General features: G+C 39.4%; 1 protein-coding gene across 1 annotated transcript in view; it reads right to left on the bottom strand.

Annotated features, from left to right (window-relative positions):
* The window catches only part of nbeaa (neurobeachin a), a 219,380-nt gene that overhangs the window by 155,689 nt on the left and 36,670 nt on the right, over window positions 1–27,021 (bottom strand). The window contains exons 2-3 of the mRNA XM_042334427.1: window positions 3,463–3,694; window positions 201–301 (exon numbers count right to left, since the gene is read on the bottom strand). Coding sequence (XP_042190361.1) covers window positions 201–301; window positions 3,463–3,694 — 333 coding nt within the window. The remainder of the gene's footprint in view (window positions 1–200; window positions 302–3,462; window positions 3,695–27,021) is intronic.

The following is a 27,021-nucleotide window of genomic DNA, read 5'->3' as shown; positions in this document are numbered from 1 at the left end:
GGAGATCTACACAATATAATTATATGCTTCATGATCATTTACTGGAAGCTAATGCAGCGAAGCTGGACTTGAGTTTAAACGCAATACAATACAAAATTACATTTGTATAGCGCTTTCACGTCGGGAGGACATCCCAAGGCACTGGAGAGTTATTATGTAAACGATTAACATAATACTTTTGTCTCAAAGGCACAGCTTACCCAGATTCCATTTTCTCCACGCAGCATGCTGAAAAGTAGTTTCAATTCCTTGACAGTAATGCTGTAGCTGGCTAAAACACCCAACATATCAACCAGTAGATCTGCAGACAATAAGACATTATGGCACACCATAAATATAGATATTATACTATTGACCAGTAGATCTGTAGACAAGAGATTATTTTGTGCAATAAGTATAAGACATGTAACTTCATGTATTTCATACCCCACATTTTACATAAAGAGAGCAATTTAGAAGCAATGAAAAAAAATTTGGTCACTCAATCTACGTGAGACACTGCTGTGTGCAATTGGCTGCCACATTTCACCCACAAAATATACGGTCAATTCACTTTACAGTGTGTTCTGTGAAGCGCTTTGGGACGTCCTCCCGACGTGAAAAGCGCTATATCAAATGCAAGGATTATTATTATTATTCATGAAGTGCTTTGAGATGTCTCGAAAACATGATAAGGCGCTATAAATTAAATTAAACCAATTTAATGTTTCATTTGAAGGTCGGCTCCTCCATCAATACAGCACCCTCACAGCACCTCAATGCAGTGTCAGCCTAGACTATGTAAGTTCAAAGTCTCGATGGAACTCACTGTGATTCAGAGGCTACGAACTGAGCCAGGCTGACACAGAGGTGGCATGACTGCACTCTACAAAAAGCCCTTACTTGATCACTCTAAGCTCTCCAGCTACTAGCCTATTACCAACCTTTCCCTCCTCACCAAGGTGCTAGACCAAATTGCCACCACCCAACTTCACTTCTTCCTCTTCTACCACTCCCTCTTTGACCTCTTCTAATCCCGTTTCTACCCGGTCCACAGCACCGAGACACTTTTGGTTAAAGGCAAGAGAAACTCTCTTCTATTTTTAAATACTGCTATTGGATCTGTAAAATGCACTAATTACTTTCTCTCCACCTGCAACAGGGCTCCCTTTCCATCTTGTTCTCCTTGACCTTTGTGCCTTAGATACCATCGACCACCTATCCTACTCTCTCCTTCCTGCTCCAGTGGTAAGGCTTTGTCTTGGTTTTATTCTTAACTATTCCAGCATCTTCACTTAGTCTACTCCAATGACTTCACCTTCCGATGTTCATCAAGGCTCCAGCTAATTTGCACACAGCAATGCCCCACAACCAGCCAAGAAATGAAAGACCACTTTTATCTGGGGGACTGTTGGCTAGGACAGCAGGAGAAATGCCCTTCTCTTTTCGAATAGTGGATGTGATTTAATATCTATATGAAACAGTTTAACATCTCATCCAAAGGCTCTGACAATGCAGAGCTCCTCCAGCACTACATTAGTGTCAGTCGAGACTGTGAGTTCCAAGTTGCAACATGGGACTGGGCTAACACCTGTTTTAGTGAATCTGAGAGAGATACATTGATTGGTTTTATTTACATTTCGAGTTAATTTTAAAAATATAGTCCAACTGCAAAGCTGAAAGGCTAAGAGGAAAGTGAAAAGCATCTATTTGAAAGGCAAGATAAAGACAGATAATAAAAATAATAGCTTAATTTATTCTACAAAATAGATCCAGTTATATCATGTGGTTCCTTTTATTGATCAAACTCAAATTTTCTAGTATAAATCATGTTAAAATGAGATATTAAATAAATTGGTTCCATTTAATTGTTCAATAAATAATTAATAAATTTACATTTCAATATGCAATCATTATTTAAGTAAAATGTATACCCACTTCCAGATGACTAAGGCCTTCCTGATCACCATGTATTACAACTGCTAAGCAGTGGCAACCTGAAAGCCAGGGAGTCATGGAGCAATGACTTCACTTCATTGGTTTATTTACTTCATCCGAAAAGAACTGTCCATTGTGAGTGATTCACAGTTTAAGTGTTCCTTGAACCAAACTAATTAAAGTAGATCTATGGCTGATTTTACATGCCTAAGATTCACCACTCTTTTGTTGGTGAGTCAGGTGGCTGTCACAAGCAGAAACCTCTCAGATGTTCGTGAAACACACAGTAGTTTGGTTTAGAGTGATGGGCTTCCACATGTATGAAACACTGTAGGCTGACCAAAAAAATCAAAAAGTGGGTAACCCTGTGAGAGTGTTAGTCACCAGGAAAGGAGAAGATAAAGCTAGCACTGACAGTCTGCTTAATAAGTTTACTATTTTTTAAGTCTACTATTTTAAAACATCATTTAGGTCATCTTTCAATGCTGAGATATTACCAAATTCTAGTGAATATTATTCAAAAAACATTTCATTGGAATGATCTAAAAGCTAGTTTTGAAAACATTTGCAGCAAAAATGTTCCAACATCAACATATAGCATTAATAACAATAATCCTTTCATTTGATATAGCGCCTTATCACGTCTTCGAGATGCCTTAGAGCACTTCACAGAATATACTACAAAGTGAAATGACTGTATATTTTTGCGAGCGAAACATGGCAATCAATTGCTCACAGCAGTGGTCCACAAACAGTCGTGGATTAAGTAAAAATTATTTTTAAACCTGAATACTGTCTGACACAAAAGTGAAAAACTCAGTTGGCATTGGTACTCGAGTAGTACAATAGCAAGGATGTCAAATCCTCTCTGAAACCCAATGCGTGGACTGGATTGGTTTTAGTTGTGATACCTGCTACCGCGCTCTATATAGGCTTATATCTGAACAACTATATTTGTCTTTAGATTACTTTAAGAATATAACAAGTGTATTTTAAACAAATCTTCAACTTCTGTAGCCAATTCATTCCATTTCTCATCAGCTCACTTGCACCTGCATCGGACAATTGTCATGAGTTCAAATTTTTATTTGTTTAGGTTTGAAAGATGGGGAAACTTGTTGACTTTTTTTAATGTCACCCAGTGCGCAAGGCAACTGAGAGGTGTGATTTTAATAGGATTCTACTATATCAAGGAGCATCTAACTCAGCAATCTCATATAAAATTGAAACGGCAAGCTTCTGACACTGATTTGATTCCCAATTGCACAATATCTATAAAATGATGATCCATACGGATATACATTTTAGAAGGGTTTTAATCGATCAGATGATGGAGATTGACATACAGCTGACGCAAAATTTCCACTTTCTAATACCATTACCGAAATACCATTACTACAATCATGACACATGTATAAAGATAACTGAATTTTATTCTGGTAGTTTACTTTTTTTTAAGATTTCAATATATTTTGTAATAAACATTTGGATAAAAAACAATTATATTTTATTGAAAAATATAAGCATGAATCAAATAATGAATACCTGCTATCATGTCATCCACTTTGTTCATCTTTAGCAGCACTTGTTCAATAAGACCAACTTCTGTGCTTGCCTGTAGGTTGCGTACACTCTTTCGCAGAATTGCTGTAAACATACTCCAGATCTCTGCCTGGCAGGTTACATCACAGTGTTCAAGGAGTTCTATCATGCATGCTATACTCTCTGCGTCCTGAATTATGAAATTAATCTCCAAATCAAATTCGCCACCAACCAACTGTATAGAGAAAGAGAAGAAAGAAAGACTTAAATATTGCATCTTTTTGAACAGCAAGGTAACATGATTTGTACACATTAATACCATGAATTTGTTTTGTTAAGGTAGGGCTCCATGAACATAGATCACAATAAACCCATCCCCATGCTAAAAGGTTTCCAATTTTAATTGCTTTGCAGAAAAGTATGTTTATAATTGAATTGTAAGTGGGTAAGCTTCCTCCTGCTTATCCAGCTCAGACCACACTAGCAATTTCCTAGGTTAACAGAGCCAATATGAATTCAGTACAACAACAATTTTTGCACTTATGTAGTGTCTTAGACATTAGGAAGACATCTCACAGCACCTCAGAAAGTCAACTGGCGAGCCGAGATGATAGTGAGGATAGCTGGAGGGCGGTGGGGAGAGAGAACTGAAATCAAACTAAAAACTGCGGTATTGTAAGACCAAACATCTTCAATTCTCACATTATCCAAAATCATGAAATCTCAATCAACATTTTTATAAAAGAACTTTTGGTCCTGTAATAGATAACGTAGACAATGATACAGAACCCTCTGTGCTAATTAAACATTCCCTTAAGGATCCCACTGCCACCAAAAGAGAAAAACTACCCAACTGAAATAGTCACAGCATTTCAGCCAGGAAAATGATGGTACAATTATTTTACTGCTTGAGAAACATTTAGAAGTATGGTAATAGTTCCATTATGATAATGAACCACAGCAACATAACCCATGAAAGGTATTTGGGTTACACGCTAGATACAATCATACAGCACAAAGTGCATATTCATTGGATGAACAGTATAGTATCTAGCCAGTTCTCACTGTATCCTCTACGTACAAGCATCCCCAGTGGAGAAAATAATAAGTATTAGTAACTAATGTCACGTCCCTTATTAAATACAAATACAAAAATTAAGATATTTGCATATAACATATGGAGTTTTGCAGGATCATATGGATTCATTAGAATTGAATTTTTTCAAAAACGTGCATTATACACGTGGCGATTTTAAGCCAGAGAATAATTAACGATTGGAACGGTTGCTAGGAAATGTGGCCAAAGAGTCCTGTAGCTTAGTGGTTTGAGCACTTGCCTCACACTTGCCTTGCCTTGCGAGAGGACCTGGGTTTGATTCCTGGGCAGGGCGAAATGTTGGGCAAATTTACTTACTCCACACGCCTCTGTTTACCTAGCAGTATGTAGGAACCCGGTCGTTAGATTATTGGGGGATCGCTTTTCTGTGGATTGTAATCCATCAAAAAAAAATGTGATCACTCAATCCACAACTGGCTGCCACGTTTCACCCACAAATAAAAGTCGATTCACTTTACAGTATATTCTGTGATGCCCATTGAAACGTCTTGAAGACGTGATAAGGCGCTATACCAAATGCAAGGATTATTATTATTAAAGCCAGGATACTGAACACATTTACAAAATTGGCTTGATTGTATGATGGGAGGAGGATGCTGGTGTGGATATTCTGGAGGGATGAGATTAGATGGGTCAAAGGGGTTTCTACCAAAATAATCTTGTGTGTAGTAGATGTCACACTATTTTAAAAAGAGATGAGTTTCTCTCAGTGTCCTGGCCAACAATCCTCCAGATAAAGTGGTCATTTACTTCATGGCTTTTTACAAATTGGCTACTACATTCGCCCAAAAATACGAGGCCACCTTTCTTAACAGCAATTCTATGTGAAAGCTTTTGAGATGTTTCAGTGTTACAGGTGTTATATCAAACATTTTTATGAAAATAGACTCAATTTCATTTATATATAATGTGTTACTTAGATTACTATGTTTGTTTCTATGCTTGTTTCACCTAGATTCACTGGGTAGGTCAAGAGACATGGCGTAATTCTACCAACTCAGTTACTGTAAGTGTAAATGAAGAGGAAATGTTACAGAATTACATCACAACTCTAGATGAAACTGCAAAGCTCTGTTTTTCTATAAAGACTGGCATTTTAGTAGTTATAATAAATTGATACAATTTTCAGTTGACCAATCTGGAGCAAAATGTTACAGAAATGTTAAGGCGTTATACAAATGTAATCTTGTTGTTATTGTAAGCGCTCTGAGTCGTTACCCTACATGGAGGGCGATTGTTGTTGTTGTAGAAGAGTAAAATGTGTTATTCATTTAGACATTTACCATAATAATAATATTAATAATAATAATCCTTGCATTTGATATAGCGCTTTTCACATCGGGAGGACGTCCCGAAGTGCTTCACAGAACACACTGTAAAGTGAATTGACCGTATATTTGTGGGCAAACGCGGCAGCCAATTGCGCACAGCGATGTCCCACAAACAGTCGTAGATTGAAAATGACCAATTTATTATTGTTTTTGGTTTTTTGGAGGGATTATTATTAGGCTCTGTGTGGAGTAAGGAAACTTGCCCAAGGTTTCGCCCTGCCTGGAATTGAACTCAGGTCTCTCGCTTGCAAAGCGAGTGCTCTAACCACTGAGCTACAGGACAGGACAGCTACATGTAACCATGACACATTTGTAGTTATAATCAAATTCAACCCAGAAGAATGAACAATATTACTTGGAAATAGTTTAATCCGAAAGGGAATTCAACATGAGAACTATAGAAATGTATGAAGCTGAAGAAGGCCATTAAGCTCATTGTGTCTGTACTGGCTCTTTAAATCAAAGATGAAAGATGCCATCTTTCCCATTGCACGATTCGAAAAGAGAAGAGATTTTCTCCCGATTTCCTGGCCAACAATCTCTCAAATTAAATTAATTTCATGGCTGTAAGTGGGACATTGCTGTGTGAAAATGGGCTGCTGCTTTCATCTACAAATACAGTATACTATACGGTATATCCTGCGAATTGCTTTGAGACATCTTACTAATGTGAAAGGCACTATACTAAATCTAAGGATTATTATTTTACTCCCCTGCAATTTACTCTTTTTTAGATGTCTGTAGAGTTCCCTCTTGAAAGCTGCTATAGATTCTACCTCAACCACTGCACAGCGCAGAGTGTTCCATATCCTAACAACTCTGTTTAAAAACAATTACACCTAATCTCAGTCTTTGCAAATTATCTTACATTTATATCCTCCAGTCACTGACTCACTGACTAGTTGAAGTAATTTCTCCATATCTATGCTATTAAAACTCCTCATAAGTTTGAAGGTCAATCCTCTCCACCTTTTCTGTTCTAATGAAAATAGGAACAACACCGACAACAACTTGCACTTATATAGCGCCCTCCAGCAGGGTAGCATCTCAGTGCACTTAACCGTTGCAGAGCCTGACTCCGAGCTGGGGCGGGGGGAGGGGGGAGTTGGTCGTAAGCACGGTCGAAGAAGAAGGTTTACAGGCAGGACTTGAAAAAGGGGAGGGGGGTAAGGCGGAGGGCTTGAGGGAGAGTGTTCCAGTGTTTTGGGGCATAGTGACTGAAAGCGTGGCCTCCGATGGTGGGATGGAGGGTACGAGGGATGAGCAGGAGACTGGTGCCAGTTGAGCAGAGGCGCCGGATGGTGGATTGGGGAGTGAGGAGTGAGAAGAGTTAGGGAGGTGCCAGGGAGTGAATGGATTTGAACACGAGTGTGAGGATCTTGAAGTCGATCTGTTCGGTGATGGGGAGCCAGTGGAGCTTGGCCAGAACTGGTGTTTCTCCACCAGTTTCTTCAGTCTGCTCATGGGTCCAATCAATCATCCCTGATATCATCTTAGCAAACATTCCTTTGGCATATCTTTCATGATAATTTTCATTTATGTATTTAGCCAATTCCCTTTTAAATTTAATCTACTTAACTTAAACAGCCATTTGTGCTAAAACAACAACAAGATTACATTTATATAGCGCCTTTCACATCGGGAAGACGTCCCAAGGCGCTGCAACATTCCATATTCCAACAACTCTCCATGCAAAATAAAATTTCCATCCCACAATGATAGGTTTTGGTCATGATCCAGCCAAATGGATTGATGGTCCATGAGGCCAGATATGAGGATAGGTTTGGGACTTCAGCGAGCAGAGATGGCTGTCATACCAGAGATACTGCGGAATAAGAGACAGTTTGACAAACAAACAATCCTGAGTTTGTCAGGAACCATATCATTCCTCATCTCTTATTGCAAAAGTTTTCTGGCGTTTACTTCAAGATAATTATTTTGACAATTTTACTCCTCATGAAGATATTTATTTTTCCTTTTACTAGAGTACAGTTCCATAAATAAATATCACTTTCCAATACCTCACCCAATTATTCATGATACTTTATAGTGAGTTTGGCATGCTATTTGGAACAGGAGGGAAATTGAAACCAAGTACAGTCTCGTCTTGCACACATGCACATCTTCCAGCAGGGGTCTGTGAGTAGTAGTCAGATGGTGATCCTAGCTGAGTTGTTTGCAGTCTTTCATTTTGCAACTTTGCAGTCATTCATTTTGGGTAGATTATTAGTGCTATTTAAACTAAGTTTGAAATGAGTACATGTATACCATCTGTGACAAGCAGGCAGGGCCACAATCATTCTATTAGTTTTTATATTTAATATAAAGCTACATATTCCATAGGTTCTCAGGCAGTTGCAGACCAACAGTGGGCCTAAGGAGATGTTGCAAATTCCTGGGGATAAGTTTATGCATTTCAGTGACATTGGCCAATTATATTGGTTATTTCTATAAACTATATAGTTAATTTGTGCAAGAATTTTTTTGATTTGTCCAACCAATATAATTAAGAAAAATAGTACAACCTATACAAGGAGAAAATGGTGCTCGTGTTGCAGAAGACGTCATATAAAGAATGAAAAACTACAACCTGTTTTGTAAGATTAACTTTCTTTTAAATTCCCACTTCACAAAAGAGGTGATTAGGACACAGAAAACCAACAATTCACCAGGTTTATTTATAATCTATTCCAAATAGATAGTGGAGTCCTGTAGCTCAGTGGTTAGAGCGCTCGCCTTGCAAGCGAGACACCTGGGTTCAATTCCAGGCAGGAAACCTTGGGCAAGTTTCCTTACTCCACATCCCTAATAATAATCCCTCTAAATAAATAAATAATAAATTGGTCATTTTCAATCCACGACTGTTTGTGGGACACTGCAATGCGCAATTGGCTGCCGCGGTTCGCCCACAAATATACAGTCAATTCACTTTACAGTACATTCTGTGAAACGCTTTGAGACGTCTAGAAGATGTGAAAAGCGCTATATCAAATGCAAGGATTATTATTATTATTATTATTGTTTCATCAGTGTGCAATTGATCAGGTGACTCAAAACAAATTCACTTTTGCTCTGTATTGGTTTCTAATGGGTCTTCAGGAGAACTCTTTGATCACATTTAATCAAAATATATGCAGTAAAGTGCAATCAAATGGATGAAGAACTTGCTATTATCATTAGTTTTTAAAATCAACGGAAGTATGTGCTACTATAACCATATCTTGTTAAAATCACCCAATACACGAGCTATTCTAGATTACAATTTTCAAAATCAAAAAAAACAAAATTATTAAAATTCTCCTTGGACATATTAAAGTTATTTGGTAGACATTATATTCAATAATAGTGGTAAACTGATATGTCACCACCAAAACAAAGTTTCAGTAAAAATTAAATTTAAAACCAGTTTGTGAAATTGTCAATTGAAGACCAATTTAGTACTTCATACAAATTAAAAGTACGTTGCTATTATGCATTTAATTTATAGAACACTAATAAGTACTGTGAATAATGGTGTGAAAATAACAAGATGTGATAAGTGATAATGTGATAAGTGAATGTCTATCCTGCCCCATGAAAAAGGTATTTCCTTACCTCTCAACGTGAAAGGTGTTATATAAATGTAAATTTGTATCATATTGTATTCAATCTGCTTTACACTCCTTTTTTTCACTCCATGCATGTTTTCACAGGCTAAACACTTCCTTGAGCTACAAAGTGGGCAGGTTTCTTCTCAAGTAATCTGCTCTACATCATGATCAGAAGGCCAATGGACCGAGAAAATAAAGCCTGTAAACCTCTGCTTTGTTGCTCCAATGCACCACCTACATTTTTAACATTATCTTGAATTATTTTGGGTTATGAACCAAAGATGGTATTGGTTCTGAAAAAAAAGGGAAAAATTATGTTATGGGGTAATATGGGTAAATCATGTCAAACATGCCAAAAATGATGTGGAGGGTCACAAACCTCAGCCTGAAAATTAAAAAATTGACAGAAATTGGAATTAAAAATTGCAGTTAAAAAGTACAATTAATAATGAGGTGTTATTAGTCACCCCAAATTTTAAGGGATTTCAAACATTTCAGATTTGCGGAATTTATTCAGATTAGAAAATCTTTCACGAACTAATGAAAACATTCTGAATCATAAAGAAAACTTTTGGTATCAAAAACTCTACATTAGCAGCGATATGATAAGACGTCATAAAGCACCATATCAAATACAAGGATTATTATTATTATTATGATTAATACTGGCAGAAACCTAAATGATATGCTTCCAATCGAATGCAGCATCGGGTTACATAACTCCTCAAAACAACTGTTGACTTCATGTTGCAATTTCCATGTTGTATCATGAGAGATGCAGCGAGTGTTACAAACTGGAAAAACTATACTTCAAAGCTCCACTATGTGTCAACAAGTTGATCTGCAAACTAGCTTCAAAGTTCAACTGTACGTAAAATGCCAATTCCAGCAGCTGCTTGTTCTAAACAAATCCGAATGTATGACATTCACATTTGACTCTTAGCCCAGCTGTCACCAAAAGTACCAACATATAATAATCCTTGCATTTGACATAGTGCCTTATCACGTCATTCAGAATCTCAAAACACTTCACAGAACATACTGTGAAATGAATTGACTGTATATTTTGTGGGCAAAACGCGACAGCCAATTGTGCGCAGCAGTGTCCCACAAACAGTCGTGGATTGAGTGACGAAATTTTTAATTTTTTTATTTTTAATTTTGAAGGAATTATTCACCCCAGAAAGTGATCCACTAACAATCAAGTTCCTACTTACTGCTCGGTAAACAGAGGCGTATGGAGTAAGGAAACTTGCCTAAGGTTTCACCCTGCCTGGGAATCGAACCCGAGTCCTCTCACTTGAAAGGCGAGTGCTCTAAACAATACGCTATAGGACTCCACAGCACCCTTCATCTTGGCAACTGTACAACAGCTATGTGAATAAAAGTAAACATGTTTAAACTATATGTTTAGTTTACTGAATCACTAAAAGGTATTTATTCTCAGAGCAGTTCTCATATTTTTGCAAAATAAGAATGAATAGTGAGAGGCCCCTTACCTCCAAACCACAGCACCACCAATTTCGGCACAATGAGGCAGTTGCCCAGCTGTCAACGACAGCAATGCGTGATGCTTCCTGGGATGCAGGTTTAGCTCTCAATCGTTTTGTTGAATTAAGCCAGTATCCCAGGAAGCATAACTTCCCAGTCAGCAACTGCAATGGCCCAACCATTGCAGTGGGTGTTCTTACTGTGGATAGTTGATTATCAACGGTACGAACTGCAATTTGAAGATGTGATAATTATCACTTATCACATCTTGTTATTTTCACACCATTATACACAGTACTTGGAATTTCAGAAAACTTTTTCTAAGATTCCACATTGTTGAATATCTAAAAAAATACAAGGAATAGAATAAGGTCTACTATACAAATCTGGACATATAGTCAGCCTAAGAACAAGAATGAAATGAAAGATCATTAGGCTGGAAGGAAGCAACGTCTGGGTTACCACAGTTGGCAATCTTGAGAACTTTGCTATTTTTAATATCTCTATAAAAAAACTGACATAAGTGCAGTGCAGCAGAGGAAAGTAAGCAAAACCATAAAATTTAACAATATTACACAGCCATACTTTTCTGTACTTTGCACAGAGAACCTAGAAACTTTGAATCTGCAAATTTTACGCCAATTTGTAATATTTTTCTCTACTTTACACAACTACCTTGGAGCCTCAATCATAAAGGTAGCTGTTCTGCAATTGAGGGCAAAGCGATCGACTTGGTTAGCATTCAGATGCATTTGGAAGTGGACCCAATGGTTAAGAATGATATCACCAAGGGGAAGCATCTATATTATGTAAAGAAAATGACTGAGGATAGAGCCCTGAAGAACGCAGTATGTGTCTATGCGAGGAGAAACTATTGGCAGGAGACTAAGTCAAGATACTGATTAAGAGTGAAACTAGGTAAGGAGAAAGCCTTAGAAATGGAGTAGGAAGGAGAGGGGGGGATAGGTGATCAATGGCATCTAAGGCCCAAATGGTCGAGGAGAACAAGAAGGCAAAGGGAGCCCTGGTTGCAGATGAAGAGAAATTTGTTGTGGCTTTAACCCAGATAGTCTCTTTGTTGTGGCAGAGCAGTAACTGGATTGGAGGAGGTCAAAGAGGGAGTGGAAGAAGTGATGCTGGGTGGTGGAGACTTGGTCTAGCACCTTGGTGAGGAAGGGAAGGTATGTAATGGGTTGGTAGCTGGAGAGCTTAGAGGGGTCAGTAAGGGGTTCTTGTAAAGTGCAGTAATGATTCCCTTGTGTCAGCCTGGCTCAGTTTGTAGCACTCTAGCCTCTGTGTCAGAAGACAGTGGGTTCCAGCCTCACATTGGGACTTTGAACTTGCATAGAACACCCCTGCCCAGCCCGCCGCACCATCAGCGGTCGAGCCTTCTGTCTTTCTGCACCCACCCTATGGAACTCTATCCCACATTCCCTTCACCTCGCTCCATCCCTTTCCTCCTTCAAGGTGCATCTGAATACCCTCCTCTTTAACTGAGCCTTCGGCCACACTCCTACCCTCCCTGCCTCCCGATTCCAACCCCCAGTTTGGGTCCAATTGTCTGACTGTCTAGCGCTTTGGGATGTCCCCCTGACGTGATAGGCGCTAAACAAATGTAATTTTGTATTGTATTGTAGTCTAGGCTGACACTCCAATGAGGTGCTAGGAGAATGCTGTACCTGTTTGAGGACATGTCCTTCAAATGAGACATTAAACTGAGTTTACCTGTTTAGGTGTGCATTAAATATCCAATAGTTCAAAAATAGGAGGGAATTTCTCCTGGTGTGCTGGCCAACAATTCCCCAGATAAAATGTTAATTTACTTCATGGCTGGTGTGGGACATGGCTGTTGCGAAAGTTGCGTGTCATGTTTGATTGCAAGATAACCAATCACTGTACCTAAGTGCATTGAAATGTTCTCCTGACATAAAGATTCTATATCAAATGCAAGAATTATTTATTATTATGACAACAGTTTGAAAGGGGGAGGCACTGTGCCAGTCGAGAAAGACAGGTCTAAGTACATTTACAGGAAAGCACTGTACAACACAAATATCTTGTTATAGTTTATAAACTGATTTGTTTTTCATTACATTTAACTTTTGTAATCTTTTTCGTACCTACTTGAATTAATAATAATTAATGGATTGCAGGCCAATCAAAGTGTCAGGGTCAAAAAATTAATTCTTTAAGATCTATGAAAACATAGCATACGAGTGTATCATGACATTGTTACAAAGGATTCGATAGTTAATTATGTTTAAAGGGAAATAAATTAGAGAATAATAGATGAGCATTACAAGATGTTTTCAACAGTTACAAATGTCAAATGCAACAGGGAAGCTCAAGTGTCTCAATACGATCTAAACTGCATGATGAGATAAATCACAACTCTATTACTTAACAGAAAAAAACAATCATTTTTGACTGTTCCTACTGTCTCTAGGAAACTGTTAAGTAATTTGTATAAAAAAAGTTTTCTAAAAAACCTGAGAAATTTGGTACTCTAAAAAGTTTACCAAAAGGTAGAAGGTAGTGATTTGGGACTATGCATTTATCCAGAATCAGATTAATTGGTTTATACAAACGATCATGGTGAAAATTATTCAATAACCAAATTTCTTGCATATCCGGTACAATTGGCCCATCTATATTCGTAGATTAAGCATGAAAATTGTTTCGGATTTCTAAATTCTATTCAATAAACCAAACTATTCAATTATCCAAATTTCACTGCAATCAAAATCAAGATTGTGCAAACACCATATTTAGCATTTTGAGCAGCAAAGAAAATATAAATAATGTTATTATTATATTAGTCATTATTTACATTTTCTCTGAATCACAGAATGCAAAATTAAGTATTTTGACGTTACTTTGCTAAAAGTTTACATTTTTACATAATTTGAGCAGTTATAATGATAAACACATCAAACAATTTGATCTAAACCTTCCAGAATGCTAACTCATTTCAGCATCAAGTAGTTTCTAAAATGAGTTCAGAATCCTGTCCCACTTCAATGATTGAAATGCTTCCATCTGTTTATCCTAAACATGCCTTTTACATATGTTCACTACCTTGGTGTATCTCAATGTACAGTCCCAGGTTTAATCTGTCTATCCAATTAAGTATCTTATAAACTTCTAATTTCCTAAGAAAGTCTCTTTTTTGGAGGCTCTAAAATGCTCTAATCTTCCCTTATCTTTCCTTAATGTTCATTCCTCCAAAACCAAAAATCATTGCTCACCTATGCACTTCCTCTAGGGCCAGGAAGACATTGTACATAATAATCCTTGCATTTGATATAGCACCTTATCATGCCATCAAGACATCTTAAAACACATTACAGGATTTTGCAGTGTATTTTGCCCCACCATACCTCTGCAATGTCCTTACCAACCCAATCATTCCCTTCACTCAGCCAACACTGGTCTACTCCATGTTCCCCAATCTATTGTCCCATCATTGGTGGGTCACCATTGGTGGTTAGGCTATCAGGCACTTGGGGCTCACTCTCTAAAATTCCATTCTCAGGTCACTCCAACTTTCTCCCTCGCCTCAAAATTTACCACTTTGACTTTGCCTTTGGTCTTCTTTCCCCTCTGCACCATCCCAGCTACCACCTCAGCCCTACCCAGAATTGTGAAACCCTTTGGGATATCCTGCCAGAGCGAAAGGTGACATCTAAGTGGATATAGTATTGCTTTTGTAGGCAAACACAGCAACTGATCTGTCTCACAAACAACCACAAATTACCAATTTTAACTAGGGGATTGTTGGCTAGGACACTGGGGAAAACTCCCTTCTGTTTTCACTATTGGATCTTTCACGTCCACCTGAACAGGCAAATGGGACTTTGGTTTAATATTTCATCTGAAGGACAGCTCCTCCAGCAATAGAGCATACCCACAGCATTGCAATGGAGTTTCAGCCGAGACTATGAGTAAATGCCCCAACATTTTGACTCAGAGGTGAAAGAGCTACCAAATGATTCAGGCCAACACACTTTACATTGCAATAATCAGAATTATTCAATTTCCTACTATCGTTTTAGAAGTTAAAAGGTCTATGAGGTTTATCAGGCAAAGTCTACCTCTTCTGAAGTTGTGTTGGCTGCCAGTTAAAGGGACTTTTTATCGCAAGATCAGTTTGGATGAGGAAGGCTCTTGATCCCATCCCTCAGGAATACCAATCCTCCCATCACAACATCAAGCTGCTGTTTAAATGAGTCCTTTGTCCTGGCCTCATCACCTTCCCGACAGCCTGTTTGTGTAGTTAATTACCCTTTTGTCACTAAATTACGCTTTGCAACTTTAAACCCATGTCCTCTTCTGCTGTTGGTGCTTCTTAAAATATTGTTCTGAGTTCACTTTTTCAAACCACCCATTTACAATTTTATACAAATTTAATTTTTATAAGGTAATTATCCATTTTGCTTATGTTGATTAATTCCTAACCATTCTTTGTGAAGGGCGAGTGGGGGACAAGGAGGGTCTCCTTGGAGCTGAACAGGTTCCAAGGTAATACAACAACAACAAAATTACATTTGTATAGCGCCTTTCATGTCGGGAGGATGTCCCAAGGCACTGTAATACATTTGGCCATGAAATGTCAGAATCAAGCCTACTGTCTGTGGTAGTCCCAGTAGCACAGTTCCTAAGCAGGCTGGTCTGTAATATTCCAGGATACTGCTGATGACATCAAAGCCAGGCTAGATCAGTTTCAGGACTTGGAAGGCAAACCAGTCACTGGGGACAGGGACTCTTCCTACTCAGTTCCCATTAACCCTGCAAGCCAAACCCCTAATGGGTAGGATGGTCCCAGCTGGACAAGCAAGAAAGCTTGCCTGGCAGTTTTGGCTGGTTAGACTCCAGAAGTACCCCAACACACATTATGGATGCACTCATAGAATGATACGTGAGACTATCATTCTGTTATTAAATTTTGCCTTTAAACCTGCTCACCAACTCTGTACTATGTAATTACCTCTTTGTTCATTGCTTTTATATACCTCACCATGTTCTTTGAGCGCTGTGTACAGATTTGTTTATGCTTACAGCTCTACAAGCCACATTCCCAAACCACACTATCAAATTCTCATTTGGAATGATTTGTGCCGTTACCTTCACTCAACCAGTTTCCTGTATGTTTCCCCCAGATTGAAGTTCATCATTCACCTTTTACCACATTTCAGGTTATCAGTTTCCTTAGTACATTCATCAGTCTGCTCATCTACACAGCACTAATGGATAAGGTGGTCCTAACCTGACAGATAGCATGAAGCTTGTCTGATAGTAGCTGCAACGGCAAGCTATGTGGTTTTAATTTGAACTCTAGCATGGGTTTCCAAGTGCATCAGACACCTGATGACAAAAATAATCTGCACTGCAATTCAATTGTGTGTTTCCTGCATGTATAGTCTCCCCACCCCACTTTCAACTCCTGCACTAATGCATCCCTATAATACAGCTGTTTTGAATAATAATAAAAAACCTTGCCTCTGATTTTGCATTTTGCATCTTGTGCCAATGAAAGATCTCAAAGCGCTTCACAGGATTTACTGTAAATTGTAATGAAGGTGTAAAAGTAGGTGAATTCAGCAACGAAGTTGCACATAGCAGTGTCCCACAAACACCAGTTAAATGCATGACCTTTTTTTCTAGCGAATAGTTGATCAGGAAACTGGAAGAAACTCCCTCCTCTTTTCCATAGGATTTTGTTAACATCCTCTTCAACAGCAACATCAGTTTAACATCCCCATTCAAAGCATGGCACCTCCAACAATGTAATGCTCCCTCATTCTTCTCTTATAAAAATATAAGAAGAAAAAGGGTTTTGGTCAGTCAGGTGTCTGACACATGCAGAAACATCCATCATCCTGCCTAAGAGTACCCAAACCAGACAAAGTTCCATGAATATCACCTATTCATAGAAGTTCCCTTGTTTGGAATGGAATGGACACACATCCTGCTTACCTAATTCTAGTGAGCATTAGGCACAGATTGGCAAGAGCCAAGTCTTGGGGACCCTAGAATGCGCATTGATGTACTGCTGGAGTTGACAGCTAAAACACCATAGCTTACTACTAAAAGCACTGTCTTACAAGTATTCAGCCTCTTTTCCAGCTAGGACCATCCTTCCATTAGTATATTAAAAACTTGGCAAATATTGTTTTGAAGTTACAGACCTGAAATCTCACACAATGCAAAACCTATAGGCAATAAAACCTGGATCGCTAAAATCTGGAACATTGAAGTCATTGATCATGATCCTAACCTGTTTCAGCAGTTATATAAATCGTATCTATAAAATGTCACATTTAAAAAATAGATATGACTATGCAATGCTGGTCAACTTTGATTCAGTCACTAGTGTATTTCTTTACAGAAAGGATAGTAAAACAGCTCAAACTCTAATCAGGGTGCTTGAGGCCAGGATCCTGGATCATATAATAAACAGTTTGGTGTTAAAGTGGGAAGCAGTACAGTTGATAATAATAATAATATATCTGATAGCTGCAGACCATTCAAAACTCTGCAGCTCTGTCCTCTCCTGCGCTATAATTATGGTATCTTTCACATCGGGAGGGCATCCCAAAGCACTGGCTTGCAGAGCCTATCACCCCAGATAGACGAAAGAGTAAATCCTCAACAAACAGCGCCTTGGGATGTCCTCCCGACGTTAAAGGTGTTATATAAATGCAATTAGTTGTTGTTTTAAATTCATATCAAAGGGGCAAAAAAACATTCTTGTGAAAGCTTCTCTTGTGATTTGACACATAGTAAAATGTATTATAAATTTAAACAATAAATAATCCCTGCATTTCACGTGCAATATCAAATGTAAGGATTATTTATTATTTCCAAAGCACTTAACAGGATTTACTGGAAATTTTAGTGATTACATTTTGTAGGTGAAAATGATTTAAAGTAAACAAGGACCAACTTCATCAAAATATTTTGTACAGAAATCAACTGCAGTATTGGGAGTGGCAGAATGGCTTTAACTGAAAATGCTGGCAGCTGAAATTGCTCATTAATTAATATGGCGCAATAGGAAAGTTTGATAATCTTTCCTGAGGATTGAAGCAGGTAAGTTTCTCTCTGAATGCTGAGAGATTTATTCCCAATTTTAAATGACATTTTACATTCAGAAGTTTAATTCCATCTTGGAAAAATGCATTAGAACTCATCAATCTGTAGAAAGTAAATCCCGAAAAATGTAAGTTTCATGTGGAATTTTTAAACATTATCTACATTTGATATAGCACATTTCACATCAGGAGGAAGTCTTAATGTGCTTCTTTTCTGTGAAGTGTAGTAACTGAGTATTTTGTGGGCAAACCTTATTATTCAGGTTCGAAAGCAAAACAATATAAAATAATGTGTTACTTCACACAGTGTAATATCAATGTTGTGTGTAATCTCCCCGGTAGTGAACGTATTTTTAAAAAAAAATGCCACTGATAAATGGGTTGTGCTTATTACACAGAATATAAATCAAATTAAAACAATTCTGACAATCACAGAAATAAGAATTTGAGTAGGAGCAAGGCCCAAGGCCTAAGTGTTAAAATTGGTCTAATGGCTTAAAATTGGTCATTCACTCCACAGCTGTTTTGTGAGATATTGTTGTCTGCAAATTGTCTGCCACATTTACCTACAAAATACAGTGCCTACACTTTATAGTAAATCCGGTGTAGAGGTAGCGATGTCCTCCTGATGAGAAAGATACTATATTATACGCAAGGATTATTATTATCATTAAAGATGTCATGGCACAATTTCAAAGACCTATATTGAATAATTAATGTGAATAGCTGTTAAGCAGCCAGTCCGCATTAGTATAACTTCAGCTTATCTTTCACACCAATTGTTTTTATATTTCACTGGAATTCTTTTGTTTGCATGTTATTTACCTGCATAGGGCTTTGAAGCATAAATTAGACGTGGGACCTATAAAATACTTGCAAACATACTGTTGTGTATGGTTGGTAGGAGCACACTGATGACAGCTGCTTGACACACATTTACATATACGCACACAAATACATACCACAGTTGTTGGTAAGTCTTCTGGGTTGCAATCCTAGAATTTCAGGAGCACCATTACTATGCAGGATTCCCAGGATTCTGTATGGTAATGGTGGTCCCGAAATCCTGGGATTGAAACCCATAATCCTAATTAGGCCAGATATGAGGTTCGTTACTATTATTTATACTGGATTATAAAATTAAAATGAATTCTTTTAATTGCCAGGAAATACAACATGGTCAATCCAACAAGAACTGGAGAAAATCTGTAATTGCTTGTAGTCACCTACGCAAATTTCTCATTAAAGCATTGCTAGCCATCAACTGGATGCTGTGTGATGAATCCATTATATTAACTTTAATTATGCTCTTGAAGCAAGCCAATAAGAAGCTTTTAAGATGGTCAGTACGTAACATGTTATTTCCTCACATAGATAAGCTCTGGGTTTCCCAGTCTCCTTCAATTTATTTTTATGTGTGAGAAACAGTAACACAAACTCAAAGAGAAAGATGAACAAAAAGCTACTCAAAAGTGACTGCTTTACAGATGGTGTCCAGAGATTAATAGTGCATAGTGTCTAAGGAGATAGCCATCAATTGCATTCACTGACTCCTCCCCCAAGGTGGTAACAAAGAGAGATGTATACAATCATCAATGTCGTAATACTCCCATATGTTTTTTCTCTAAACTTCACATTTTCATGTTTTCCCTCAAGGTTTGCTATTTAAACTTGCTTTTCTATTTTCTACCAGTAATAATAATAATCCTTGCATTTGATGTAGTGCCTTATCACTTCTTCAAGACGTCTCAAAGTGAATTGACAGTATATTTTGTGGGCAAAACGCGGCAGTCAATTGCGCACAGCAGTGTCCCACAAACAGTAGCTTGTGAGGAGAGTGCTCTAACCACTGAGCTACAGGATTCCAGGAATACAAGAACAGTATGTTTTCCTCTGTGATTTTGTTTCATTTAAAAAAACTCCTATGATATTAAACAAGATAATAAGACAAGCTGACAAAATGATCATATTGTGAATAATCACATTATTCTTATAATTTGACCATGATAAATATTATCCATAGGTCACTTATGCTATTAAACTTTGAAAGACTTGTACATTTTAGTGAGACTGTGAAATTAGCAACTTTGACACAGAAATGCTTACTACTCAGGTTTTGAACCAATATCACAGAGGATTTAGACTCCTTCGAGACATATCCTAGAAACCATAGGCAGATCCATCACAAAGAGTGCAGTAATTGATGTCGACTTTATTTTTGAGTGCAGTTATTGGTTGAGAACACAGTACATCATCTGAGGGCAACTGCATTCAACTTCAATATCAGTGGGACAATTTGATCAACAAAATGCTGAGAACTTTCACTAACTTGGCAGTTATGTTTGCCATGTTTGTCACATTCAGGATTTACACTGAACAATGGCAGAGAAAAAATATTAGATCTTTTCACAATAAATATAAAAGGATACCTTTCAGAAAAACAAACAAGCACATAATTTAGAACAAAACATTATAGGAACTGTATTTTATAATACTTTTATATGAATATACTGTACATAAAACATACAGTCACTACACTTTACAGTATATAAGAACATAAGAACATAAGAAATGCTGAACCAAAAAGACCAAGGTCCATTTAGTTCGCCTTCCACCTTTCTGGTGGTTGCATGCACATATGTCCCGAACTACCTATGTACTATATCCCATAATGTTATTTCCTAAAAGAAAACTATCTAATCTGTTTTTGAAAGAATCAATACTTCCTGCTTCTAGCCTCTACCTAGGAAACCTAGGTTCCACAGGTTCACTATTGGCTCACTGAAATATTGTTTGCATAGATTTGTTCACGTTAGATATGGACAGAGGATCAGGCTCACTTTTGAGGTCCCCAAGGTTGAATAGCTTCAAATGCAAATAATAATAATAATAATGCTCACCATCTCATCTTCATACAAAAGGAATTGTCATTTGGAGAGATACTGACACAAATATGAAATTCCTGGCCTTTGGAGATGATTATTCTACCAAACTGTGTGGACACGTTGCAAAATATAAAAACATTCTCCGATGTCCCAAACATGTTCTGTGTATGATGAACAATCATACATTATCCTCCTTAGGAGCCAATTAGTCTGTGTAATAAGGTAGATCCATAAATTTCCACCTACGGCTCTTCAGGTATGATAGGTCAAAGCCGTGAAGGGACTTTAACATGAAAAAAGGAATTCAATCCACTGGGGACTAGGGAGTCAATAACGCTGAAGGAGGATGGAAATGATAGGCTCACAGAGCCTGGGGCGGGAGCGAATGCAGGCTGCAAATTCTAGATGGTCTGTAGCTTCTGTAGAGAGGAGCTGGGAAGCAAGGCAATGGAATAATCAAACCTGAATATGACAAAGGTATCAAAGAGGGTCTCATTTGCCCGGTGGAGAGGAGGTGGTGGACAATGTTGCAATGGTGCAGGAAAGCCAAGTGAAAGAAAGCCTGAACATGAAGCCTGTTGGACAACAAATAAGACACTGAAGTACCACATTAGATCCAGGTGGTGGTGGAGTAAGCATCTGTGCAGGCTTATATATATGGTCAGCATCTGAGATGAAAAGGTGCCGATGGAAGCCGAGCAGGAGAACCATGGTATTGTTGACATCATGTGAAAAATGTTATAGCTCATCCCAGGCTTAATGTGTGACATAGTTTGCAAAGTGATAAAAGTTAAAGTAGATGCTGTGTTTAACTACCATTGCATAATTATTGCTTGGGAAATGCAAAACTTTTTCAAAATTCTGAAATTATGTAGAATAACTATGTTGGTACAGATGAAGAAGTATATTTATATAAATTCAAGTAATGTAACAGCCACGCTTACAAATCCAGTAAGAGAATTCATGTGGTAAATTAATAACATCCATCTGACTTGAACTTAGGATGATTAAAGGAGATTTAATAGTAAGCTTCATCACATGAAGCTTTATAGAACAGAAATGTAAAATCACGATAATTAATTCAACAAGAATGGGTAAACAACCAATCTAACAACTAAAACTGGTAGCAAATTGCATGCACACAATTGATTTAAGACAAGCTTAGGGTAAAACAACAACAACAACAACAAGATTCCATTTATAAAGCGCCTTTCACGTCAGGAAGACGTCCCAAGGCGCTGCACAGTTGGGTCATAAAAGTTCATTAATTGATTAAATCAGACAGATGAAATTAAATTAAGACTTTTTCTGTGTAAAACGGCATCTTTGCTTCTTAATTTGCCATTGTACTTTACTGTACCTCCAATGAACAAGTGCTTTCATTTGAATTGCAATGTGCACTTTAAGCATTAGAGGTCTAAGTCAGTTAAATTTTATGAAATGCATGTCTACTGCACATTTCTTAAAATTCAACAGCTACAAAAAATAATAGTGAATTAATAGGTTGAACAGATCATACATTCAATTCTTCAAATAAAACTGATCACTCACTTCATGAACATTATTGCGTATAAATTAGCTGTTGTTTTCACCTACAAATAATGCAGTCACACTTTAACGTAAATCCTGGGAGGTACTTTGAAACATTCTCCCGATGTGAAAGATACTATATAAATGTATGATTATTATTTTGTCGGAAACAGATTTGCTGTAAAAGGGACACACAACTCAACAAAAACTTGCATTTATAAAGCGATGGATAAGGTCTCGGACCATTTAACAATGGCGTATTTTGATGCGAAGCAGAGGAGAAAGGGGAGATGACAACAGGCAAAGTCAAAGGGAAAAGTTCTTCAGATACAAAACAATACAAAATTACATTTGTAACGCGTCTTTCATGTTGGGAGGATGTCCCAAAGTGCTGAACAGTCAGGGATTAGGACCTGAGCGGGGGGGGTTTGTGGTTGGGATCAGGGAGGGTGGAGTGTAGAGAGGGCAGGAGGGTGGCAAAGGCACAGTCAAACAGGAGGGTCTTGAGGCGTTCCTTGAAGGAGGCAAGGGAGGAAGTGTGGTGAAAGGAATGTGGGATGGAGTTCCAGAGAGTGGGGGCAGAGAGGCTGAAGGTTTGACATCCGATGGTGGGGTGGGTCAGGCAGGGGACATGGAGCAGGCCGAGATCAGATCCCTGAGGAACACTGCACAAGACGGTGCAGGAGCTGGAGGTGAAGCCGTTTGTGGAGACAAAGTGGAGCCAATGTGAGAGATAGGATCTGAACCATTCAAGGACAGAACCTTGAAGGTTGAGGTGAGAGGGCGTGTGGGAGGATAGAGTGGTCCACAGTGTCGAAGGCAGCAGAGAGGTCGAGGAGGTTGAGGAGGCAGAGGAGCTCTGGTCACAGATGGACAAAATGTCATTTATTACTTTGACCCGGGGCTATTTCCATGCTGTGGACAGCACGGAAACCTGATTGGAGGGGTTCGTAAAGGGAGTGGTAGGAAATGAAGGAGCGAAGCTGGAAAGCAATAATTCTTTCAAGGATCTTGGAAAGGAAAGGGAGGTTGAAGATGGGGCAGTAGTTTGTGAGCAGGGATGGATCCAGGAAAGTTTTCTTTAGGATAGAAGTGATGACAGCTGTTTTTAGTGGGGTGGGAACGGTACCAGTTGACAGGGAAAGGTTGACGACATCTGAGAATAAAGGAGTGAGGAGGTGGAGATGGGAGTTAAGGAGAGAGGTGGGGATGGGGTCGAGGGAGTAGGTGGTGGGCTTCATATGGGTTATAGTGGTTGTGAGAGAAGAGGGGGAGATAGGTTTGAAGGTGTGGAGAGAGGGATGGGTAGGAGCCAGAGTGTGAGGGAGAGAAGACGGGGAGGAGGTGGCGGGTGGGAGTGTGGAGCAGACTGAACGGATCCCCTCGATTTTGGTCTCAAGGAAATCCAGCATCTCCTCACAGTTGGAGTTGGAGAAGAGGATGGGCAAGGCACGAGAGGGTGGATGGAGCATCCGGTTGGTAGCAGAGGAGCCTGGGGTTGTCCTTGGCCTCCAAGATTATCTTGGAACAGATGTGAAATGAAGACAGGCAAATAGCTGGCAAGGCAAGGGGATTGAGGTAGGGAGTTGCAGAAGTGCTGAGCGTACTGCATGAAAACACAGCCTGCGATGGTGGAGCAGATGCGATTGAGGGGCACAGAGAAGGCTTGAGCCAGCTGAGCAAAGGGGGCAGATAGAGGAGAGAGATGCGCACAGGTTGCAGAAGTAGGGAGGTGATAGGGCACGATGTTTTATTTTGGTTGTTGAGGAAATTGTGCTGTGTGCCGATGCTATAGATGCACACAGAACGCATACGGAAGCTGTGCAGGGCAGGAGGCTATTCAGCTCAACATGATCGGTGCTACTGAGCTGAACTACTGAGCTGACCGTGAGCTGTCCTTTCTTCCTCATATCCGCGCCACAACTGGCACCGCCTTCCATCACCTCCGGAATATCGCCAGACTACGGCACTACCTCACCCCTCACGCTGCTGAAACACTGGTCCACGCCTTTATCACCTCAAGGCTGGACTATGGGAACTCTCTCTTCGCCGACCTTCCCGCCACCTCCCTCCACAAGCTGCAGGTCATCCAGAACTCTACAGCTCGTGTACTGTCCCGCACCAGGCTTCGCGACCACATCTCTCCCACCCTCGCTCGCCTCCACTGGCTCCCCATCCCCCAGAGGATTCAAGATCCTCATCCTCACCTACAAGGCCATTCACGGCCTTGCTCCCTCCTACCTCTCTGACCTACTATCCCCCTACTTACCTGCCAGTACCCTCCGTTCCTCTGGCTCTGGTCTGCTCCACATCCCCCACCCCAACTGCCCTACCATCGGTGGCCGGGCCTTCAGCCTCTCAGCCCCTAGGCTCTGGAACTCTATCCCCCAGTGCCTTCGCCGCTTCCTCCCTTTCTCCTTCAAGGCCGGTCTCAAGACCTTTCTCTTCAACCGTGCCTTCAGCTCTCCTCTCGACTCTCTACCCCCTCCTCGCTCCCTCCCTTCCCTCCTCTCAGCCTGATCATTTCCCCCCTGCTCGGGTCCTGACCCAACTGTACAGCGCCTTGGGACGTCCTCCCGACGTGAAAGGCGCTCTATAAATGGAATCTTGTTGTTGTTGTTGTACTGGATGGATGCTTTCTGCTCCAATTAAATTCACCCTGTTGTATCCCCACAGCCTATTGCATTGATTATTACATTCAGCAACAATTAAACAAACTTGTTCTCCTCAGACTTGAGAGAAGACGATTCAGAGGGGACTATATACAGGTGTATAAAATTGTAAATCGGATTGAAAAAGTAAACCGAGAACAATGCTTCAGGTTTGCTTTATTAAGACAGTAGGATAAAAAANCATAGGTTTGGAGTTGCAAAGGACTTGGCCTTTTCAGGACACAAACCAGGAAGTTTTTCTTTTCCACAAGGGTAATTAACAACTGGAACAGGTTACCAGGAATGACGGCTGAGGCCAAGACATTGGACTCCAGCTTGATTTGTAATGGGAGGCTAGGATGGTGAGAAACTCCCTTCTCTTGTTGAATAATACTATGGAACCTTTTGAGTTGACTTGAACAGGTGGACATTAGTTTCACATCTCATCCAAAATACGACACATCCAACAATACAGCACGCTGTTAGCCCAGCACTGGACTGTCAGCCTAGAATATATTTATTTCAAATCTCGATGAGGGAGCTGCACCCACAGCCTTCTGATTCAGAGATGATTGTGCCATTCTGAAACACATGGAATCTTTCTACCATAAGGATGAAGAAAACCCACATTACAACAACCTGATTCGGTGTGTGTCAGCCTAACTCAGTGGTACAAAAAATACAAAATTAAATTTATGTAGCACTCTTGCCTCAGAGTCAGAAAATTGTGGGTTTAAACCCCATTGCAGGACTCGGAAGCACACTCCAATGCAGTGCTGGGGGTGTGCTGCAATATCAGAGGTGCCATCGTTCAGATGAGACGTTAAACTGAGGTCTAGTCTGCCTGTTCAGGTGGATATTAGGAGATCCCATGGTACTATTTGAAAAGAGAAGGAAGTTTCTCATGGTATCTTTGCTAACAATCCCCCAAATAAGGAAAATTTGGTCACTCACTCCATCCTATTTGTGGGACATTGCTATGCGCAAACTGGCTACCGCATTTTGTACACAAAATATCAATCAATTCATTTTACACTATATCCTTGAAACACTTTGATACGTCTTGATGATGTGAAAAGGCGCTACATCAAATGCAAGGCTTATTATTATTAAAGAAACAGTATTCTACTATAGCTTGTAGGAGTAAGAAAAGCCTAGAGTTTGGTGAAAAATGAGTTCTGATCTCAACATTGTGAGAGTGAGGATACAGGGAGGAGAAAAAGTGTCCATAATAATAATAATTATCCTTGCATATAATAATAATATTATTATAATCATCATTGCAGTTGATGAAGCACCTTTCATGTCAAGAGGATGTCTTAAAGCTCTTCTCAGGATTTACTGTGAAGTGGAACAACAGTATTGTAGGGAAACCCCTACCAACCATACTAATCCGTTACAAACCTGATCTCTTCCTCTGTTCAATGGGCATCAGCCTGACTCACGTGCCCCACCCTACAATCGGCAGTTGGGGTTTTATCGTATCTGCCCCCAACCTCTGGAGCTCCATCCTGGGTCCCTTCGACTGACCCCTTCCCTTATCTCCTTCAAGGTCCACCTCAAGACTAACCATACTTCCTCTTTGACCACACTTTGATCATCTTTACCCCCTCACGCCCATCCCCCCAAACTTTGGGATGTCGTGCCAATGTGAAAGATGCTATAAGAATATAAATTTTTATTGGATTGTAATGCAGCAGCCAAATGGCACAGAGCAATATCCCACAAACAGCCATGAAACAAATGACCAATTTTATTTGGACGATTGTTCCCCAGGACACTGGGAGAAACGTTTTGAATAGTGCCATGGGATCTTTAACGTCCACCTGAACAGGGAAACAGGGCCACATTTTAACATCTCATCCAAATGACA

The sequence above is a fragment of the Callorhinchus milii genome, unplaced genomic scaffold (genome assembly GCF_018977255.1).
Source record: "Callorhinchus milii isolate IMCB2004 unplaced genomic scaffold, IMCB_Cmil_1.0 Scaffold4, whole genome shotgun sequence".
NCBI classification, from domain to species: Eukaryota; Metazoa; Chordata; class Chondrichthyes; order Chimaeriformes; family Callorhinchidae; genus Callorhinchus; species Callorhinchus milii.
This window is presented reverse-complemented; position numbering and strand designations above follow the sequence as displayed.